The 15,765-nt window shown below is 41.2% G+C and overlaps 1 protein-coding gene across 3 annotated transcripts in view; it reads left to right on the top strand.

Annotated features, from left to right (window-relative positions):
- The first annotated feature begins 3,069 nt into the window (after positions 1-3,069).
- LOC138631210 (protein shisa-6-like) overlaps positions 3,070-15,765 on the top strand; it is a 67,884-nt gene continuing 55,188 nt past the window's right edge. For all 3 annotated transcript variants that reach the window (XM_069716009.1, XM_069716010.1, XM_069716008.1), the window contains exons 1-3: positions 3,070-3,160; positions 3,645-4,567; positions 10,166-10,323. In XM_069716009.1, coding sequence (XP_069572110.1) covers positions 3,999-4,567; positions 10,166-10,323 — 727 coding nt within the window. In that variant the 5' untranslated portion in view covers positions 3,070-3,160; positions 3,645-3,998. The remainder of the gene's footprint in view (positions 3,161-3,644; positions 4,568-10,165; positions 10,324-15,765) is intronic.

Here is a 15,765-nt window from a genome sequence, read left to right as displayed (position 1 = left end):
CATGTCTTCTTGTCATATTATCAGTACAGTGCTGTCAGGGACGCTGCAGAGTTGATCGCACTTTTATTTCTAAAGGCCTGAACGGGTGGATCAACTCAAACGGTGTCAAGTATGGGCCTGCAATTAATGTCCACTTGCTCTTCTTCTTCCATCCGCGATGTGAAATTAGCAGTGAGAGATAAAATGCTTTGGACATCTGATAAGTCGAATAAGAGCAGCCGATCAGGGATCACCGCCAACGTGAGTCCGTCTGTCCGGAGCAAAGTGTGCAGGACACCTGTGATATTATGTGCTTTTAATAAACCTACTCAAGCGACTTTAGAGCAGACGTGGTAGAGTTGAGTAGCTGTGTTAGCTGTAAATATCACAAGAAAGCAAACCGTTTCTTTAAAGCTTGTGTTACACCTTTTTTTTTTGGTGCAATTTCATTAAAAAAAAAATCTTCATAAAAATAAAGAATTTTATGGAGCAGAAAATACTTTTTCGTTTTTCTTTTCGAACTTGTTCATAGTGTGTTTCCTCTTGGAACCATTGTTGTTGGGAATTGGTTGTATAAGTGCCTTGATTAATAGTAGAAAAGGTTAATTCCTGTGATAATCCTTGACGTCATCCTCGTCCTCAGAATGAAAGGTTACGGACTTTAAAACCATCACACTGTGTCGTGGCAGCTTGATTCACTTTTACTGACAAAATAGTCTCAATTTTAGGGGCAATTTACTTGCTTTTTCTGATCTTATAACAACATCTCACTGGTCAGCAGCATGTACAATTGTCTCATCTGTCACCTCAAGTGTGGGACTTTAGGTGGTTGCATATACAGGAGAGATTGTAATCCTTATCTCTGCTGAAGCACGGACTTACAAGTCAGATGTTTACTTGTGATATTGTGTCTCCTAAATAAAGTCATGATGGTTTTAAACTTTATCTTAAAATATCAGAGCAGATCCAAAACCATGAGCCACTTTATCAATAAGCAGATATTGTAAAAAAAGATTAGCAATAACTGGACCAATTATAAAGCTGCAGACGCTTTCAGCACCACGGACAGCGACGAAGTTGCGATTTGGCTCATTAGAGGCTTCAGCTTCAGAAAAGTTAATAAAATCAACCTTTTTATATATTATTTATTATGTATTCTAAGATTTTTATGATTTCTGACATGTTTGTGAAATCTTAAACAATGTATTTTGTGCATAACTTCTTTGCGGCATGAACCTGAAATCGTGCCTTAAAAAGTTCTCACCTTGTCGTCCAATCCCGACATGTCAAAATCAACCATCTAATCCATTTTTTTTTTTTTTTTTTACTTAACTGATGGCTGATGACAGCTCATTATGTTTAACATTATTTGAGAGAATATGTTTTGTTGGGTACAAAAACAAAATCGAAACCCTGGGAGATCCCATGAGATGTGCTGAAGCAGCGTTGTGTGTCGTGAGTTCTACTTGTAACAGAACTACAAAACACCTGTCTTTACCGGCCTTATATATCTTAAATGTGTCAGAGGATCCCAATAAATATCATCACCTTTCACGAACGGCGGCTCGGCGAAACCCCTCCGCTATAAAAGTAATAACAGCAGACCTTGGTCAAACAGCATTCACCTTGCTCAAATAGCACTCAGGCTGGCTAAAACAAATAAATCTTGGCAGTGGTTTTCGTCTGCCCACCAGATGGATGAGCTTTGACACGCCGGATAATAACGGAGTGAATGGGGACAGCGGACTTTAGGCAATGACAGCAAAGTATTTCTGAAAGTCAATTTGATATGACTTCTTTTTTTGCTGTCAAATTACCTGTCTGGCTGTTTTAATGTGGTATTTTCACCATCTGCTGCGCCAGATTTCACCAGATTAAAACACCTTTGTGAATACAATTAATCCCCAACAAAACAGAAAAGACTCTTTATTAATACTCTTAACTGCCTCCCACTTCCAATAGTTCACCTTGGCATGTCTTTGGGGAGATGGGGTGTTGCATTATCAACTGCTTCAATAAATTCACTGCTCTGTAATTATAATAATAATAATAAGTACGCTCAGAAAAGTGCTATGTACTGCACAAGAAGATATTTGAATATTCTCTCATAGAATATGATCTGCCCTGAGAAGATTTAGTGCATCGTGAATCACAGAAAATTGGCTTTTATCTTAAAATGTTTGACACTGAAAAGTTTGGGATTTTTAGAATAACTCTATTCTCAGAATTTTCTCTCAGATTAAAGTTTTGAATTTGAAAATGTGCTAATTTTTGAGATAATTTACACAATCTGGGAATTTTTTTTAAAAATTTTACACAGATTTGTCAGTTTGTAAACCAACTTCAATATGACTAAGTCTGATTTTTCATCCCTGAATTTTAAAGACAGATTTTGAGAGTGAGAAACGAACTTGGCTTCAGAAATATTCAGATTCTTATGTGCTTGACAGCAAAATATTTTGATCATAGAGCCCTTTCCATACATCCAGAAATAACTGGTTTTACTTTGAAAGTAAAATTAAAACTTCCCCCTTGGTTTCTAGACATTTTTGCAGCACCCAAATCCTTTCCACCCCACCTTCCCCACTCCCTCCTCTCCCTTCCCCTCCCCTCCACTGGGATGGCATTTGATTTATAATTCTAAAGTAAACCGGCTCTGACATGTTTTTACAGACACAACGTGTGTGTGTGTGTGTGTGTGTGTGTGTGTGTGTGTGTGTGTGTGTGTGTGTGTGTGTGTGTGTGTGTGTGTGTGTGTGTGCGCGCGCGCGCGCACTGATGCGTGACCTGCACCAACAACAGCGCCTGGCTGCTTTCAGACAACTTCTAATACACTGTTATCTTTCTGTTTTTTTTTTTTCCACCTCGGCGAGTTATCGAGTGAAGCCTGGAGGCATATGACCAAAGAAGAAGAAGAAGGAGGGTGGGGGGCGGGGGGGGGGTGGAGATGGCGATTGATAATTAACTGGAAGTACCTGAATTGGTGACGTGGTTGGTGGGAGGTGGGGAAAGGGGAGGGGGGTTGACAGAGAGAGTGAGTAAGAGAGAGAGAGAGCGAGAGGAAGAGGTGGAGGGAGGCGGGCCGGAGAGGAGAGAGAGGTCTTGCCTCTTGTCTTGCCGAGGCTCTTTGATTCAGTGGCAGTGGCTGAGACAACCCGGTTACCGACCACTGTTTTACCCGGTAAGTCCTCCTCCTCCTCATCTTCTCTCTCTCTATCTATCTTTTCATCTCTCATTAGAACAGAATATAAGTTTTTACTCACCGGAAGAAAAAAAGTTGAATGCGTAAAAATGAAGAAAAGAACGAGGCGACAAATCGCTCCACAACGCAGATATTTTTTTTTTTTTTTAAATCCCTGTGCAGTGCAAGATACAGAATAGGGTGTGCTTTGTAGTTGAGAAGCTAAATTTGGTGTTTTAAGTGATACTAATACAGAAAAGTGTCGATTTTTATTCACTTTTTTGACGCTGAAACCTCCAACATGTAATATGGAAACTTGGCTGCTGTCCATGGTGCTGAAAGTGCTCTCAGCTTTTATATTCTGTAAAGTTATTGCAGATTCATCTTCTTTCTATCATATCTGCTTATTGATCAAGTTTGTTATGGATACTTTGCTCAACGTAAAGTCCTGTTTTACCGACCACATCCCTTCCTTCCTCCACAGTGCAACCACGAGCCTCCATCATCCTCAGATCAACAGTTAAATGTGAAGAAAAAGAGGGACATCGAGTCTGCATCGCGTCCAAAATCAAAATCGATATTTTTGGCCAAAGAGAACTTTTGCTCGAAAAACGGGCTCCGTGTTGGATGAACACAAAAGTGTGAAGATGCATTGTGTGTCTGATGAGCGCAAAACCTGCCAGAAAAAAGAAAGCTTGGCTCAAACGGGAGTACCTGCGATGAAGAAACCTGCAAGAAGCTCAACTCGGTAAGAAAGTGGAGGAGTGGTACTCAAGAGGGAGAGAAGAGAGCAGAAGAGAGTTGGAGACCAGCAGAGTAAACACCAGCGCGTCCTCGAATGATGGGGATAAAGCACCTTCTGCTGCTTTTGATTTACTTAGACCCGCTGAATGTCCTGTGCGCCGCCGCCAACACCACCAACAAGAAGAACAAGATCCCGCAGAGGAGGAAGGAGGTGAAGGTGAAGGAGGTCAACGGCAGCACCACCGCGGTCCCGGCGGCGGTCCCGGGGAAGATCACCCAGCTGCAGGCTCCCGCGCTCGGCGTCCAGCACGACACCTGCATGGGCTACTACGACGTGAGCGGGCAGTACGACAAAGAGTTCTCCTGCAACAACACCGACCACCGCTTCTGCTGCGGCAGCTGCTTCCTGCGCTTCTGCTGCGCGGACCGCGGCAAGCGGGTGGAGCAGAAGAGCTGCACCAACTACAACACCCCGGACTGGATCAAAACCCAGCCCCCGTCACCGGCGCCAACAGGTGACACGTACGACCCCGAGCTGGACCAGACCAACACCACGGTGTACATCACATGCGGGGTCATCGCGCTCATCATCGCCATTGGGATTTCTGTCAAAGTTGCCTACGATCACGCTACCAAGCCCCCTCAGGAAATGAATGTGCACAGGTAAGATATATATCTATATATATCTATATATTTTTTTAATGCTTTCATAAGTCATTCTGGGTGGTGAAAATGTGGTGGAATAAAAGAGTTGTTTACATTCACAGGGTTGTCACTCCTGGTATATATATATTTTTTAAATCTTTATATTACCTGGTAGGACATTTACAACCAATTATTATGCTCATATGTGTCAAATGTGTTTCCTGGTTCATCATTTCTACTCGAAATGTGGTTGAATTCATCAGTATTTCTTGTAATCAGGACTTTTTACAATCTTGGAACCTACAATGAGAGTTTGGGCTTTTTAGTTCTCCTCTAATAGCTTCAACACAAAAAACACATTCAATCGACTGATCCATGGAAGCCCTCCATAACCTACAGCTTCAATATCATGGGTTGAGTCCAGCTCGTGACCTTTTAACGCATGCCATCACTCTCCTTCCCAGAGCTTTTCCCTTTTCAAAAAATGTCAAGACAGCTACCTCATCCCGCTCTGTCGACCCTCAGAGGGAGAGCGGCTGGTATTTCATGTCTGCCAAACCTCGGGGAGTGGGAGAGGGGGGGGCGGGCGGGGAATAAAGCAAATGCCACTGAAAACCATTACGAGAGATCACGTTCAGTACTGATGGGAGTTGTCTCCTCGACAACGACAATATTTTTTGAATCCTCAAGGCACCAGTGGTGGTCACTGAGCTGCTCGATGAACGTTTAAGTTACATAAAAAACGCATCTTGTGGCCGTTTCACTCAGCAGCCAAACAAATTGCTGTATACTGATGTGGGGAACAGACCTGAGGCGATGTTTTTATCCTCCCCCCATCATCATCAGAGCAGCAAATGATCTCTGAATGTTGACAATGATAAATATATATTTCCATGCAACGAGATGCGGCTTTGAACCCTCTGTGCCCCGAATCAAACCCAGACGACCTCGTCACTTCTGATCAGACTCGGCTGATTTACTCGGTGCCTTCTTTGTTGCACCAAAAATTACTCGGATGGACAAATTCTGGGCGTAATTTGGCATTTTGGCTGCTGGCCTCTTGATGAGCAACATTGTGTAGAGTATGTCGTGCACAGCAAATGGTTTTAAGTGCATCTCAAAAGCTTTCTTTAACTTTGATATCATGAATATTTAACGTTATTAAGAACAATTTAAGGTAAAAAACACAAAAAAACGTCCTGAGTTTTTTCAATGGTTGAATGATTTCTAAAGAAAGAGGTCTGTTTAAGGACCTTGTGGATGTGAAGTTTTCATTGACAGCAATTCTGCAAACAGCCCTGCAGCTGTCTAAAGATTTAGAATGAGGTGTTGCCGGATTGTGATTGGTGCACAGAAGTATGTGACATGACCGCTTGCCAACGGAGCCCCGCCCACTTTAAACCATTGAGAAGAGCACAGAGGGGGGAAAAAAAAACACCAAATGCTGTAAATGTGAAAGACTGATTATTATTTGATTTTTTTTGGTGTTCATTTGCTGCTCGAAAGAAGTAGTTATGGATCAATTTTCTGATGATCAGTTAATATTGTGATCATTTCAGCTGTTGTTACAAGATTCAAAGGTCATTATGATTTTTCTATTTATCATTTTTTGACCAAAAATGTTCAACATTACATAAATCTCAAATATGTCTGAGTTTTGGACTGCTGTGTGGACAGTATGAAGACATGTGGTCCTACTTGCGCTCTAGGAATTTCTTATTGGAAATTCTGATAGTTTACTAACTTTTATTTACATATAAATGACAAATTATCGAATACTGTGACATGATTGTTTGTTTGTAAATGTGGTGGCGTGCAGTGTCCAAACCAGAGAAGTGAACTGGAGATTTTGTTGATAATTCTGATTCCTGCAGATCTTTTTTAGAAGCTTTATACTCGTTGTTTTTGGTTTTCAGGCCAGCAACTTCTCTGTTTTGGTTGATTCCAACTGCTCTCATAGCGTTGTTTAAAATTCCACAACCGGCTTTGCACCAAAACCGCAGAAAGTTGGAAATTAGCTGGCGTACACACTTGAGCATTTAGCAGCTAAGGAGCCACATATTTTTGAGTTTTTAGAGACCAAAACCGAGCTAAAAGTGGAGTGAACACTGAACCTAAATTCACCAGCTGGCCAGAAACGCGGCTCCAAATTGCTGCAACCTTTTTCTAAATAGGCAAGTTCACACTAGCATGTGTTCACAGCTTGTTTCTGCTGCCACCAAGCGGCCAGATGGGTTACTACAAGTTTAAGTCAGGGTGAGACATCAAAACCCCAAAGGCAACTTCATTTGTATCCAATGGTGATGATTTAGTTGTTTTACTTGAGGAATTGTTTATTTTTTTACATGGGTTGCTGGTTAGGAAGAATTTTCCTGCGTTGGTTGGTCACGCTTTGATTAGTTTTCTCCCATTAAACGTGCAGAACAAGTGAAGTGGAAAAGTGTTTGTCTGCTTGATAGACTAGATTATTTTAGTCTCAGAAAAACGAGGCAATACCGACTGCTGAATTTTGATCCACGCTCCATCCCCGCCGAAGCCGATGTTGAAACGTACAAAAGGATCCATGGAAGTTTAATTGGGGTTAGGTCTGACTTTAATTGTTTTCCACCCACCGGTTAAGAGAAAAATTCAAGCCACTTAGTCATTGCTCTTTTTCAAAAAGTCACCTGAGTCACCTCCGATTATCCAGAGTCTGCTTTCGGTTAAGCCCAGAAGTTGACTTACTGATATGAAGATAATTGAGCATTGTTATGTCTCGGTCATGAAAGTTTGGTGCCTGCTGCTTTGAAAATGTCAAAGGAGATGACTCAGCTTTTCCTTCTCAAAGACACACAGTGAACAGTTCACGATAGAAAACGAAACCGACAACAATTTAAAAGAAGCTCTCTTTCTCTTTCTCTCACTGGAATCAGTTGTAGATTAAATGTAAGATCTCAAAGATGGCCGTAAGTGTCTTTATAAAACTTGGCACAGCAAGTTTTTTTAATGTCTGTATGGACCCATGAGACTTTTATAATACAGCATTTAGTTTAGCAACCGACAAGAAAGGAACAACATTGCCGCTCTTAGAACTGAAGAGACGTTTATGTCTTCTTCCTGCTCTTCTGTCCTAGCCATGGGGCGCACTTTCAAGTGGAAACTGCTTAGTGCCACCACTTCAATGCGACAATGGCCATGAGAGTTTGGAGAGAGGGCAATTAAACGAGGAGGCACGGCTTCCTGGGTAGCGTTTCTTTTTTTCTTTTTCTTTTTTATGATTTGTTTATTTTCCCCGTCCACTTGGCACACGGAGCCGTCGTAATGATGTCTGCTGCAGTTAGACCTCAGAGGCTGGCAGCAGACGTTCACGCTGACAGCCGTGACCAAAAAGAAGCAGTGGAACATGGGATTAGCTTTATATTCGGCAAAGGATTTTTTTTTTCTGCTCCTGAAAAAAAAAAGGCAGGAGCGTCTCTGTTAATTTCCGGTGCTTCTCTAAAGTGATTTCAACTTCCACCCCTGCGACTGAAGAGAGGGCTGTGAGAGGAATACTGAGCCGTTGGCAGACCTTTGCTGTTTGGTCTGTGACCTTCACCGAAAACACAAGTAATGCGAGTGAGAGCTAAAGTCAGTGGTTTGAACAGGTTGTATCGATCAGCTGCCACAGAGCAAAACCCAGATGTAATTTATGCCAGTTAGGTGGAGAGCATAAAGCTTTCTTCTCCGGCATTTCTGACTGCAGAAGTGCAGCTCAAATGTACGTTTTAGGTCATTTTGTAGCTGCACAGTTTGTCCAACAATCAGAAGAGATGACAGTTTTAGTTGTTATGCTTTAATTAGCTGATTAGTTTGTTACTGTCAGAAAATCTCCTGAAAACAACACAACTAACAATGTTTTAGTCCATCTGTCAACAGTTGTGTCCCATTATCCCACGTTTCTCTGTGGCTTCATGGCATTTCAGCTGATGTAAGTCTTTAAAGATGAGTTATGAATTTATATTTCATGGTTTGAAAAAGGCCAAATTTCCTAAAATGGCAGGGCACTGTAGTTTTTAACCAACTTTATTCAAATTGGAAACAATGGTGGATTATTTAGGGACTATTTTCAGTGGCGGATTCATCCACATTTGCTACTTGAGTGATTATTTTGGGCAGCAAAATGGTGGATGTGGAATTGACTTAATAAACAAATGAAAGAACTTGCCGTTCCCTGAAAAATGTGACTCACAGATGTTGTTTTGTAGTATAGTAATTAAGTGATATATCTTTTAACTAACTGACTTTCCACGGGGTTTATGACAACAAGATAAAGAATATGGAATATCACCACTCTTATCCTTTAAGTATATAAAACTGTCTGCGCACAAGTCTGCGCTTACAACAGAGGCTCTGTTATGTAAGTCAGTTAATTGTGGCGTTCCCCATTGGTCCATTCTCGGCCCACTGTTGTTTTCTATTTAAAGGTTTCCTTACAGGAAACACAGAACAGCCTCAGATTCTGCATTCATTTTAAAATCTTCTTGTTAAATATCAAGATATTAAACGGTCTTGCTACAAAATATACGTATAGGATTGTTGATGAAGGGTTGGGGCTCTTACTGGTTATTCCTGGGCTGTCTGCACATAAAGTTTACAGACTTCGGAAACACCCTGCTTTGACATCAAGATTTATTTTAAGTTATTTTGTTTTTTTAAGATTTTTAAATAAAGAAACCTTTGTTTTATTGAATAGCGCCCTTTGGGGTTTCAACTTTATATTTTATCTAAACTTTTAATTTAATTGAAGTTTTCATGTTTTTACTTGTAACTTTTCAGCTTTTAGTGTTTTTAAAGCACAATATCTGCATATACTTTTTCTTAAAAAATGTTTAGGATCTGTGAGAGTCATATACTGTTACAGCGTTTATGACGAAGGCTCCTACAGTTTTCTGGTAACTCCACATCAATCAAAACTACTTTTGTGTTTTCTCTTCCTTGACAGTTTCTTACCTTTTCTTATTAAGCTATATGTTAAAAGTTGGTGCTGCTCCTGTAAATTATAGCTCCTGCTGCACATGACGAGGTAGTCAACTGGGACAGTGCAAAATCAGGTCGCCTGTGTCTGCGAAGAAGAAACAGCTAAAGTGTGCTCAACCTGGAAGGGAAACGCTATTAATATACTGTATATCTCCCAAAGTCACAGAGTTATGGGAAAGTGGACTGTGTGGTTGCTTTAGGTTGACATTGACACAGTTAAATTGCCCTTTTTTATTTCCTTAAAGAAAACACACTGCAGACGGCGCATAGATGGAAGTCGTGTTGACGAAATATCACTTTAATCTTATGAATTCAAAGACGAGACTTAACGCTGAACATATGGGTCTTGAGCTTGAGTCCGGCACCAGTAATTGTCTGTACTTTGTGTCCCGCGTTATTGAAAACCTAACTCCCTCGTGACTGAGAGTGTAATTAGGGTTTCCTCTCTGCCTTGCTCCAAACCTCTATGATCCAAATTGAAGCTGTAGCTAAATAAATTAGGAAGACCTTTTGGGGCGATGGTGATGAGAAAAAAAAAGAAAGAAAATGTTGGTAATTGGAAAAGGAAAACATTTCAGTACCTTTTCTTTTCTTCTTCCATTTGTGTGATTGCCTTTATAGAGCCCTGGCAGACATTTTGAGGCAACAAGGACCGGTACCAATATCTCAGTACGAACACGAAAACATGGCAGCGATTGATGGGTCCCCCAAAGATGAGACGCCGGTCAGAACCTCGAAGAATCATTACACACCTGTCCATGCCAAGCCATCAAACCACGGTAGGTGCTTCTACACTGATCAATAAGTCAGACCTGTGAAATGGAGTGTGTTTGAAGGCCAAAGAACTGCTGCTATGTGTAGCTTTCACTGCGTGTCCATTTACAAAAAAATCCAGCATTAATCGATGGTGGTTGCGAGACCCCCTTCGCTCTCTTTAATCTGCCGCAGCATCCTTTTGATTGATGTCCGCTAAAATAGACGCCCCCCCCCCCCAATCTTTCTGAAGTGGAAATGCATACGAGAATATGTGTGGTGGAACTATATAGCAATTTAAATGCAAGGCCCTGACTGAGGTCTTCCTCTCCCTCATGCTGTGGTCCCATAAGCCTACTCAGCACTGACTCAAAATTGAGATGCAAATTATCATCTTCTGCGGAAGATGCAAGCTTTTCTGTCCAGAGATAATTCTGGCGTGAAGCGCTGTTCCTCTTACTTGTTTTTTTTTTCGGGTCGGTCTCCAGATCCCTGCTCCAGGGATCAGCTCGTTTGCTAAGTGCCCCAGTATGCTGTCCCAGATTCAGTCGTGTTACGTTTTACTCTCGTGTCACCCTGCCTCCACCGTCCTCTCCCTCAGCACCAGCGCCCAACGTGGAGCTGATCTGTCAGAGGAGTGCTGATACGAGCTGCAGGATATGAGCTGCTTTACTCACTTTTCCTCCGCAGAATTACTTTATTTCATTGATGCATATGATTGAAATGAAACCCAGTCATTCGGAGAAATGACTAATGCCTTTTAGTCTGTGTTCTACCAAAGAAAAGTAGATTACGATTTGTGTCATCACCAATCCAGATCTTAAATAATCTCTTCCTCATTCTTTACCATCACTTTTATATCATTTATGTCCCCTTTCCTTTGTATATGTATATGTATATGTATATGTATATGTATATGTATATGTATATGTATATGAGTGTCTATGAAGTAGCGAACAACATTATATTCATCAAGGTTGAGGTCTTTTCTGCTAATACAATCACTCTCTTACACAGCAGTAATCCAGCATTGGATGTACACTATCTATCGTTTACAATAAAGAAGTTTATTATAAGAAAAAGGTTATTTGCAATAAACAGAAGAAAAACTAGTAGAGTAGGTAGTCAGAAAATCTAAGTGGAAAAACAACTGCTTCATGGCTTCAAACCTTCATGAGACTCAAGCATGGGTCACCAGCAGTAAATCCGATTTATTCCAAAGTTATTTGATAATCCTGCATGCACCACTAAAGCAGATTATTAACTCAAATTGATCAGTATAATGTATGTTATGCTTCTGAGTGGGAGGAGTTAGGATGTCAACCTGCGACCACAACTCGTGTTTAAACACCTAAAGGAGCTTAAACTTGAAGGTTTTTTTTTTATCATCCACAAAGGTTTCGTTATAAGATGACAATTCAGGTTGATTAAACACGCCTGAAAACATAATGGTGAATATATATAACTTTTCTTCCCAGAATTCTACACACTGAGCCTTTAAAATGGTAAAACTGTAACTGTCTAGACTACTACAATATGCAGATGATGTTGCTGTATTCATAACAGTTTGGATGGAATAATAAAAAAGCAGAATACATTAAAAAAAAAAACAATTTAGGCCTTTACTGTTTATTGAAAGTGATTTATTTTTTCACTCAGAAGGTTAATTCAAGGTCTCAACCTTTTGTTAGTAAAGACCACAAGGACAAAATAAACCCTGAAAGCTCCTCATAAATAATATTCCAATCAATATTGTATGTTTATGTATATTTGGGAAAACTGCAGCTCACTGCTCACTGACAAAAGTGTTTGTTTTTCCTCTTACAAATTCTCCTTTACTACTTCCTTGACCCCGTGGCGTTTACCATTTAAGCCAAGGACATGCAGAAAAGAAAAGGATGGAGGAAATTGTTCAACATTTCAGATCCACTTTGGGTCTATAAAGATGGCCGTTATTAAGGGCGGTCAGCAGCTACGACGGTTCCTTGGTCTGAAACCTTCTGCTGAGTTAACAAGCAAAGAGAATAAGGATAGTTTGTAATTGATTTTTGTGGGACAGAAGCCAATTAGTGGTGTTGTATAGTATGTCGCACATTCCCTCTTCACTTGTCTTAATATATTCTGAAAAAGTGATAAAAACGACCCTTCAAATAATAATTACATTTAAGCCAACAAGAGCAGTTTTTATGGCATTTCTCTTGAAACGGACAGTGTGAGTAAAAGGAAAAAAAAAAAATCCCATTAAAAAAGAGGATGATCACATCCAGGATATGATAGGAACAAATCATACTTGCTGTTCCAGAGGAGCTACTATATCTAGATGTAATGCTGATGGAGTGTGTCCTCTGCTGAGGATAGTACTCCTCCACAACTGTCCCAGAGTGAGCAATATCACTTCAATATCCTGCAGTTCTGTACTCTTCCCTCATTTTTGTCTCTCCAAAAGTTTCTGTGCTGCTGTGAAAATAGGCGACAAATGTCTTCCACACTTTGCAGACAGAGCGAAAGCGTCTCTGTAGGACACTCGCAGCCGCTGGGTTCATTTTACTTCAGACGAGAGCGACTTTGGGACGAAGTTTGCAGATGATGTCATGCTGCTGATGAAATGATGTTTCAGTTTGCATTGAAAGCGACAATCGCCCTTTACATTGTAATTTGCCTCCATCGTTTTACTTGACACTATTTCACCCAAAAGTATTTGGACACCCATGTAAAGTATCACGTGATGCAGCTGCTGCACCAGCTTCCATATTTTTGGGGAAAATGTTGCGCCGGATTTTGAAACCTGGCTGCAAAGATTCAGCCACAAGAACGTGAGTGAGGTCCAACAGTGATGTTGGGTGTTATAAGGTGTTCCTCACAGTCGATTTTCCAAAGGCGTTGGATGGAGTTGTGATTAGGGCTCTGTGTAGGCAGAAAACCATTTCTTCACAGAGCTGACTTGAGTATTTGCATTGGGTAATTTCATGCTTCAAGATGAAAGAAAGTCAAACTGTTGCCATAAAGTTGAAAGAACACGATCGTTTAGGGCATTATTTTATGCTGCAGCATCAAATTCAAGGCTTATTTTGGACATCTAAATTGGGTGTTTTGGATAAATCAACGCAAAATGATAATTTCACTTGAAAAACAAGACATTAAAAATGGCTTTCCTTTTCAGTCTGAACAGTCTAGGTAGAGCTAGGTTATCTGTGTCCCCTGTTTCCTGTCTTTATGCTAAGCTATGTGTTACGCCCAGTGTTGTAAGACTTTGAGTTCATCCTCAAACAACTTTGACCAACATAGACTGTATGTAACGCCGCCTTTGTAAGAACTATGTCGTTGCATTAATATTTCCGGACTATAAAAACAGCACAGACTGATTCTATGTGCAATAGGTGGGCGGAGCCGGGCTAACCCTGCATGACAGGAAAGTGGAAATGTGTAAACTCGAGTCACTAATTTGATGACTAGTTGCTTTTCCCTGAAGGCCAATTCGAACACCACTTTGCAGATCTCACTTTTGTTAAGGTTAGATTTTATCATACAGCGTAGATAATGCAGTTTTTAGGAACATTCCCAGAGATAATGTGGGTTTATAGGTTCATGCTGCCTCCTGGGAGCGGTTTACATCGCAGTCAGCATCTCCGGCTACAACAGTTTGGCCTCATGGTGTCGTCCCTGGGGAACGCAGACATTATGAAAGGTCAGCATTTCACTTTGGGGAAACAAAACATCGATATACCGTATCATCTACGTACAGAGCAAGAGATGTTAGAGTCACTAGATGCTGGGAAATATGTTAATTCCTTTCTTTGGATTCAGTTTTCTTCAACAACAAAAAAAGGTCCCAAACTAGCAGCGCTGGTCAGGGGGCGTCAGTAATCAGGTTTTAGTCGTCCTCCGGGTTTGATAAAAAAGAAACAAACGAGCTGTGTTGTTGAGGCTACGGTGCCAAACACCGGTGTGATGAAGACCAGGTGTAATGGTCCCAGGTGTTTCTTCTCATTATGATAATTTGAAATGCTATTCGATCTCGGCTTCCCCTTGGCCCAAAGGCCTGACTGATGTTATTGACTTTGAAGTGGTTCCTTGGAGGAAGGAGGCGTTTAACTGTTCGCTTGTTAATGCAGAGAGAAAGGGACGGACAGAAAGGAAGGCGAAGAGGCGGCTTGATAAAACCAACTCTCCACATTTTCCTTTTCCTTCCCTCGGTTCATGCCACATTCTTTAATTTCCTTTAAAATACTTTGTCCGTGACTGACAGGACAATTGAACCCTGCCACGGCACTAGCAGGGCCTCTTGTCCGGCTACTTTGTGTTCACACTGCACTCTCAATTACAGCCGTGGATCGGAGCAGAGGTAACAGCGATGCGGTGCAAATTGCATTACGGAGCTTTTAACACAGGGGAAATCCAAAAAAGGGTGCGTACCTGAGGTTTACTGCATAGCATTCCTCCACACAGCTCTCCGAAATCTTTAACAGGAGTTTAAATCAAAATCAAGTGCGTCTAACTCCCAATCATCTTCCCTGTGAGGAGCCAAAAGTGCTGCAATTTTTACAGTCTAATTAAATTTAATGTTTTAGTGACTGTGGAGAAGAAAAGTGTGCTAATGAATGGGCAACGTGAAAGCCTTGAAATCTGCTGATTGCATCCCGGGCATCCTTGAGTCATACATATTGACGAGCTGATGATCCCACCTGAGAATCCGTTTTGTCAGTCATGCCATTTTAGCCCTATTTAGCATTCCCGTCACATGTGGCTGCTCTTTTATAAAATGGCAGCAAGGATGGGGATTTGACTTTAGATAGTCCTCAATTTCAAGGCTCAGTCAAACCAGCATCACCATTTTTTGACTGAAATCAATTATTTTCAATAGAACGGCTTTGATCAGTGGATTCGCCGGAGGCAGCGAAGTAAATTCATCTGAATTTATTCTGTTGAGCTCAACTTTGTTAGCGGCCAATGGCGCAAAGTTCACCAAACGGTCTCGACAGTGATGACCTTTAATGGATAGTGCAACTCACTCCAAGATGGCAGAAGCTATCATTGCTCAAACACGGGGCTGCAAAACGGATTTTTAATCCAACCAAGTATCACGGCAAAAGCGTGAAATAGACACGACGGTCCACTACAGCAAAATGTGAGATAGCTACGCTTGGAGCTGTCTAGGTGTGAGAGTTACACGTTTTTCTGTTGTGGGCAGGCGTGTCTATTACACGCTTTGTTGACGTGAAACTTACACACATGAAGAAGGATAATGTGACCATCATCATACGTCTTAAGACCAAATACAAAGGAACATTGTTTGCAGTATTTGGAGGCAACTGCGATGCGGGATGATGAGGTTTGAATCCAGGAGATGTAGGTTTCATTTCCCAATAAATCGCTACAGGCCAGGTGGTAGAAATGCTCCAACTGTGAGTGACAATAAGGTCTGTTGTATAAACGAATGGGACTTCCAGAAACGGGGTCACCTGAAGTGG

This window comes from Brachyistius frenatus, unplaced genomic scaffold, assembly GCF_029030835.1.
Source record: "Brachyistius frenatus isolate BFR_SWC_R1_liver_20210118 unplaced genomic scaffold, ASM2903083v1 Contig_151, whole genome shotgun sequence".
In the NCBI taxonomy this organism is placed as follows: domain Eukaryota; kingdom Metazoa; phylum Chordata; class Actinopteri; family Embiotocidae; genus Brachyistius; species Brachyistius frenatus.
This window is presented reverse-complemented; position numbering and strand designations above follow the sequence as displayed.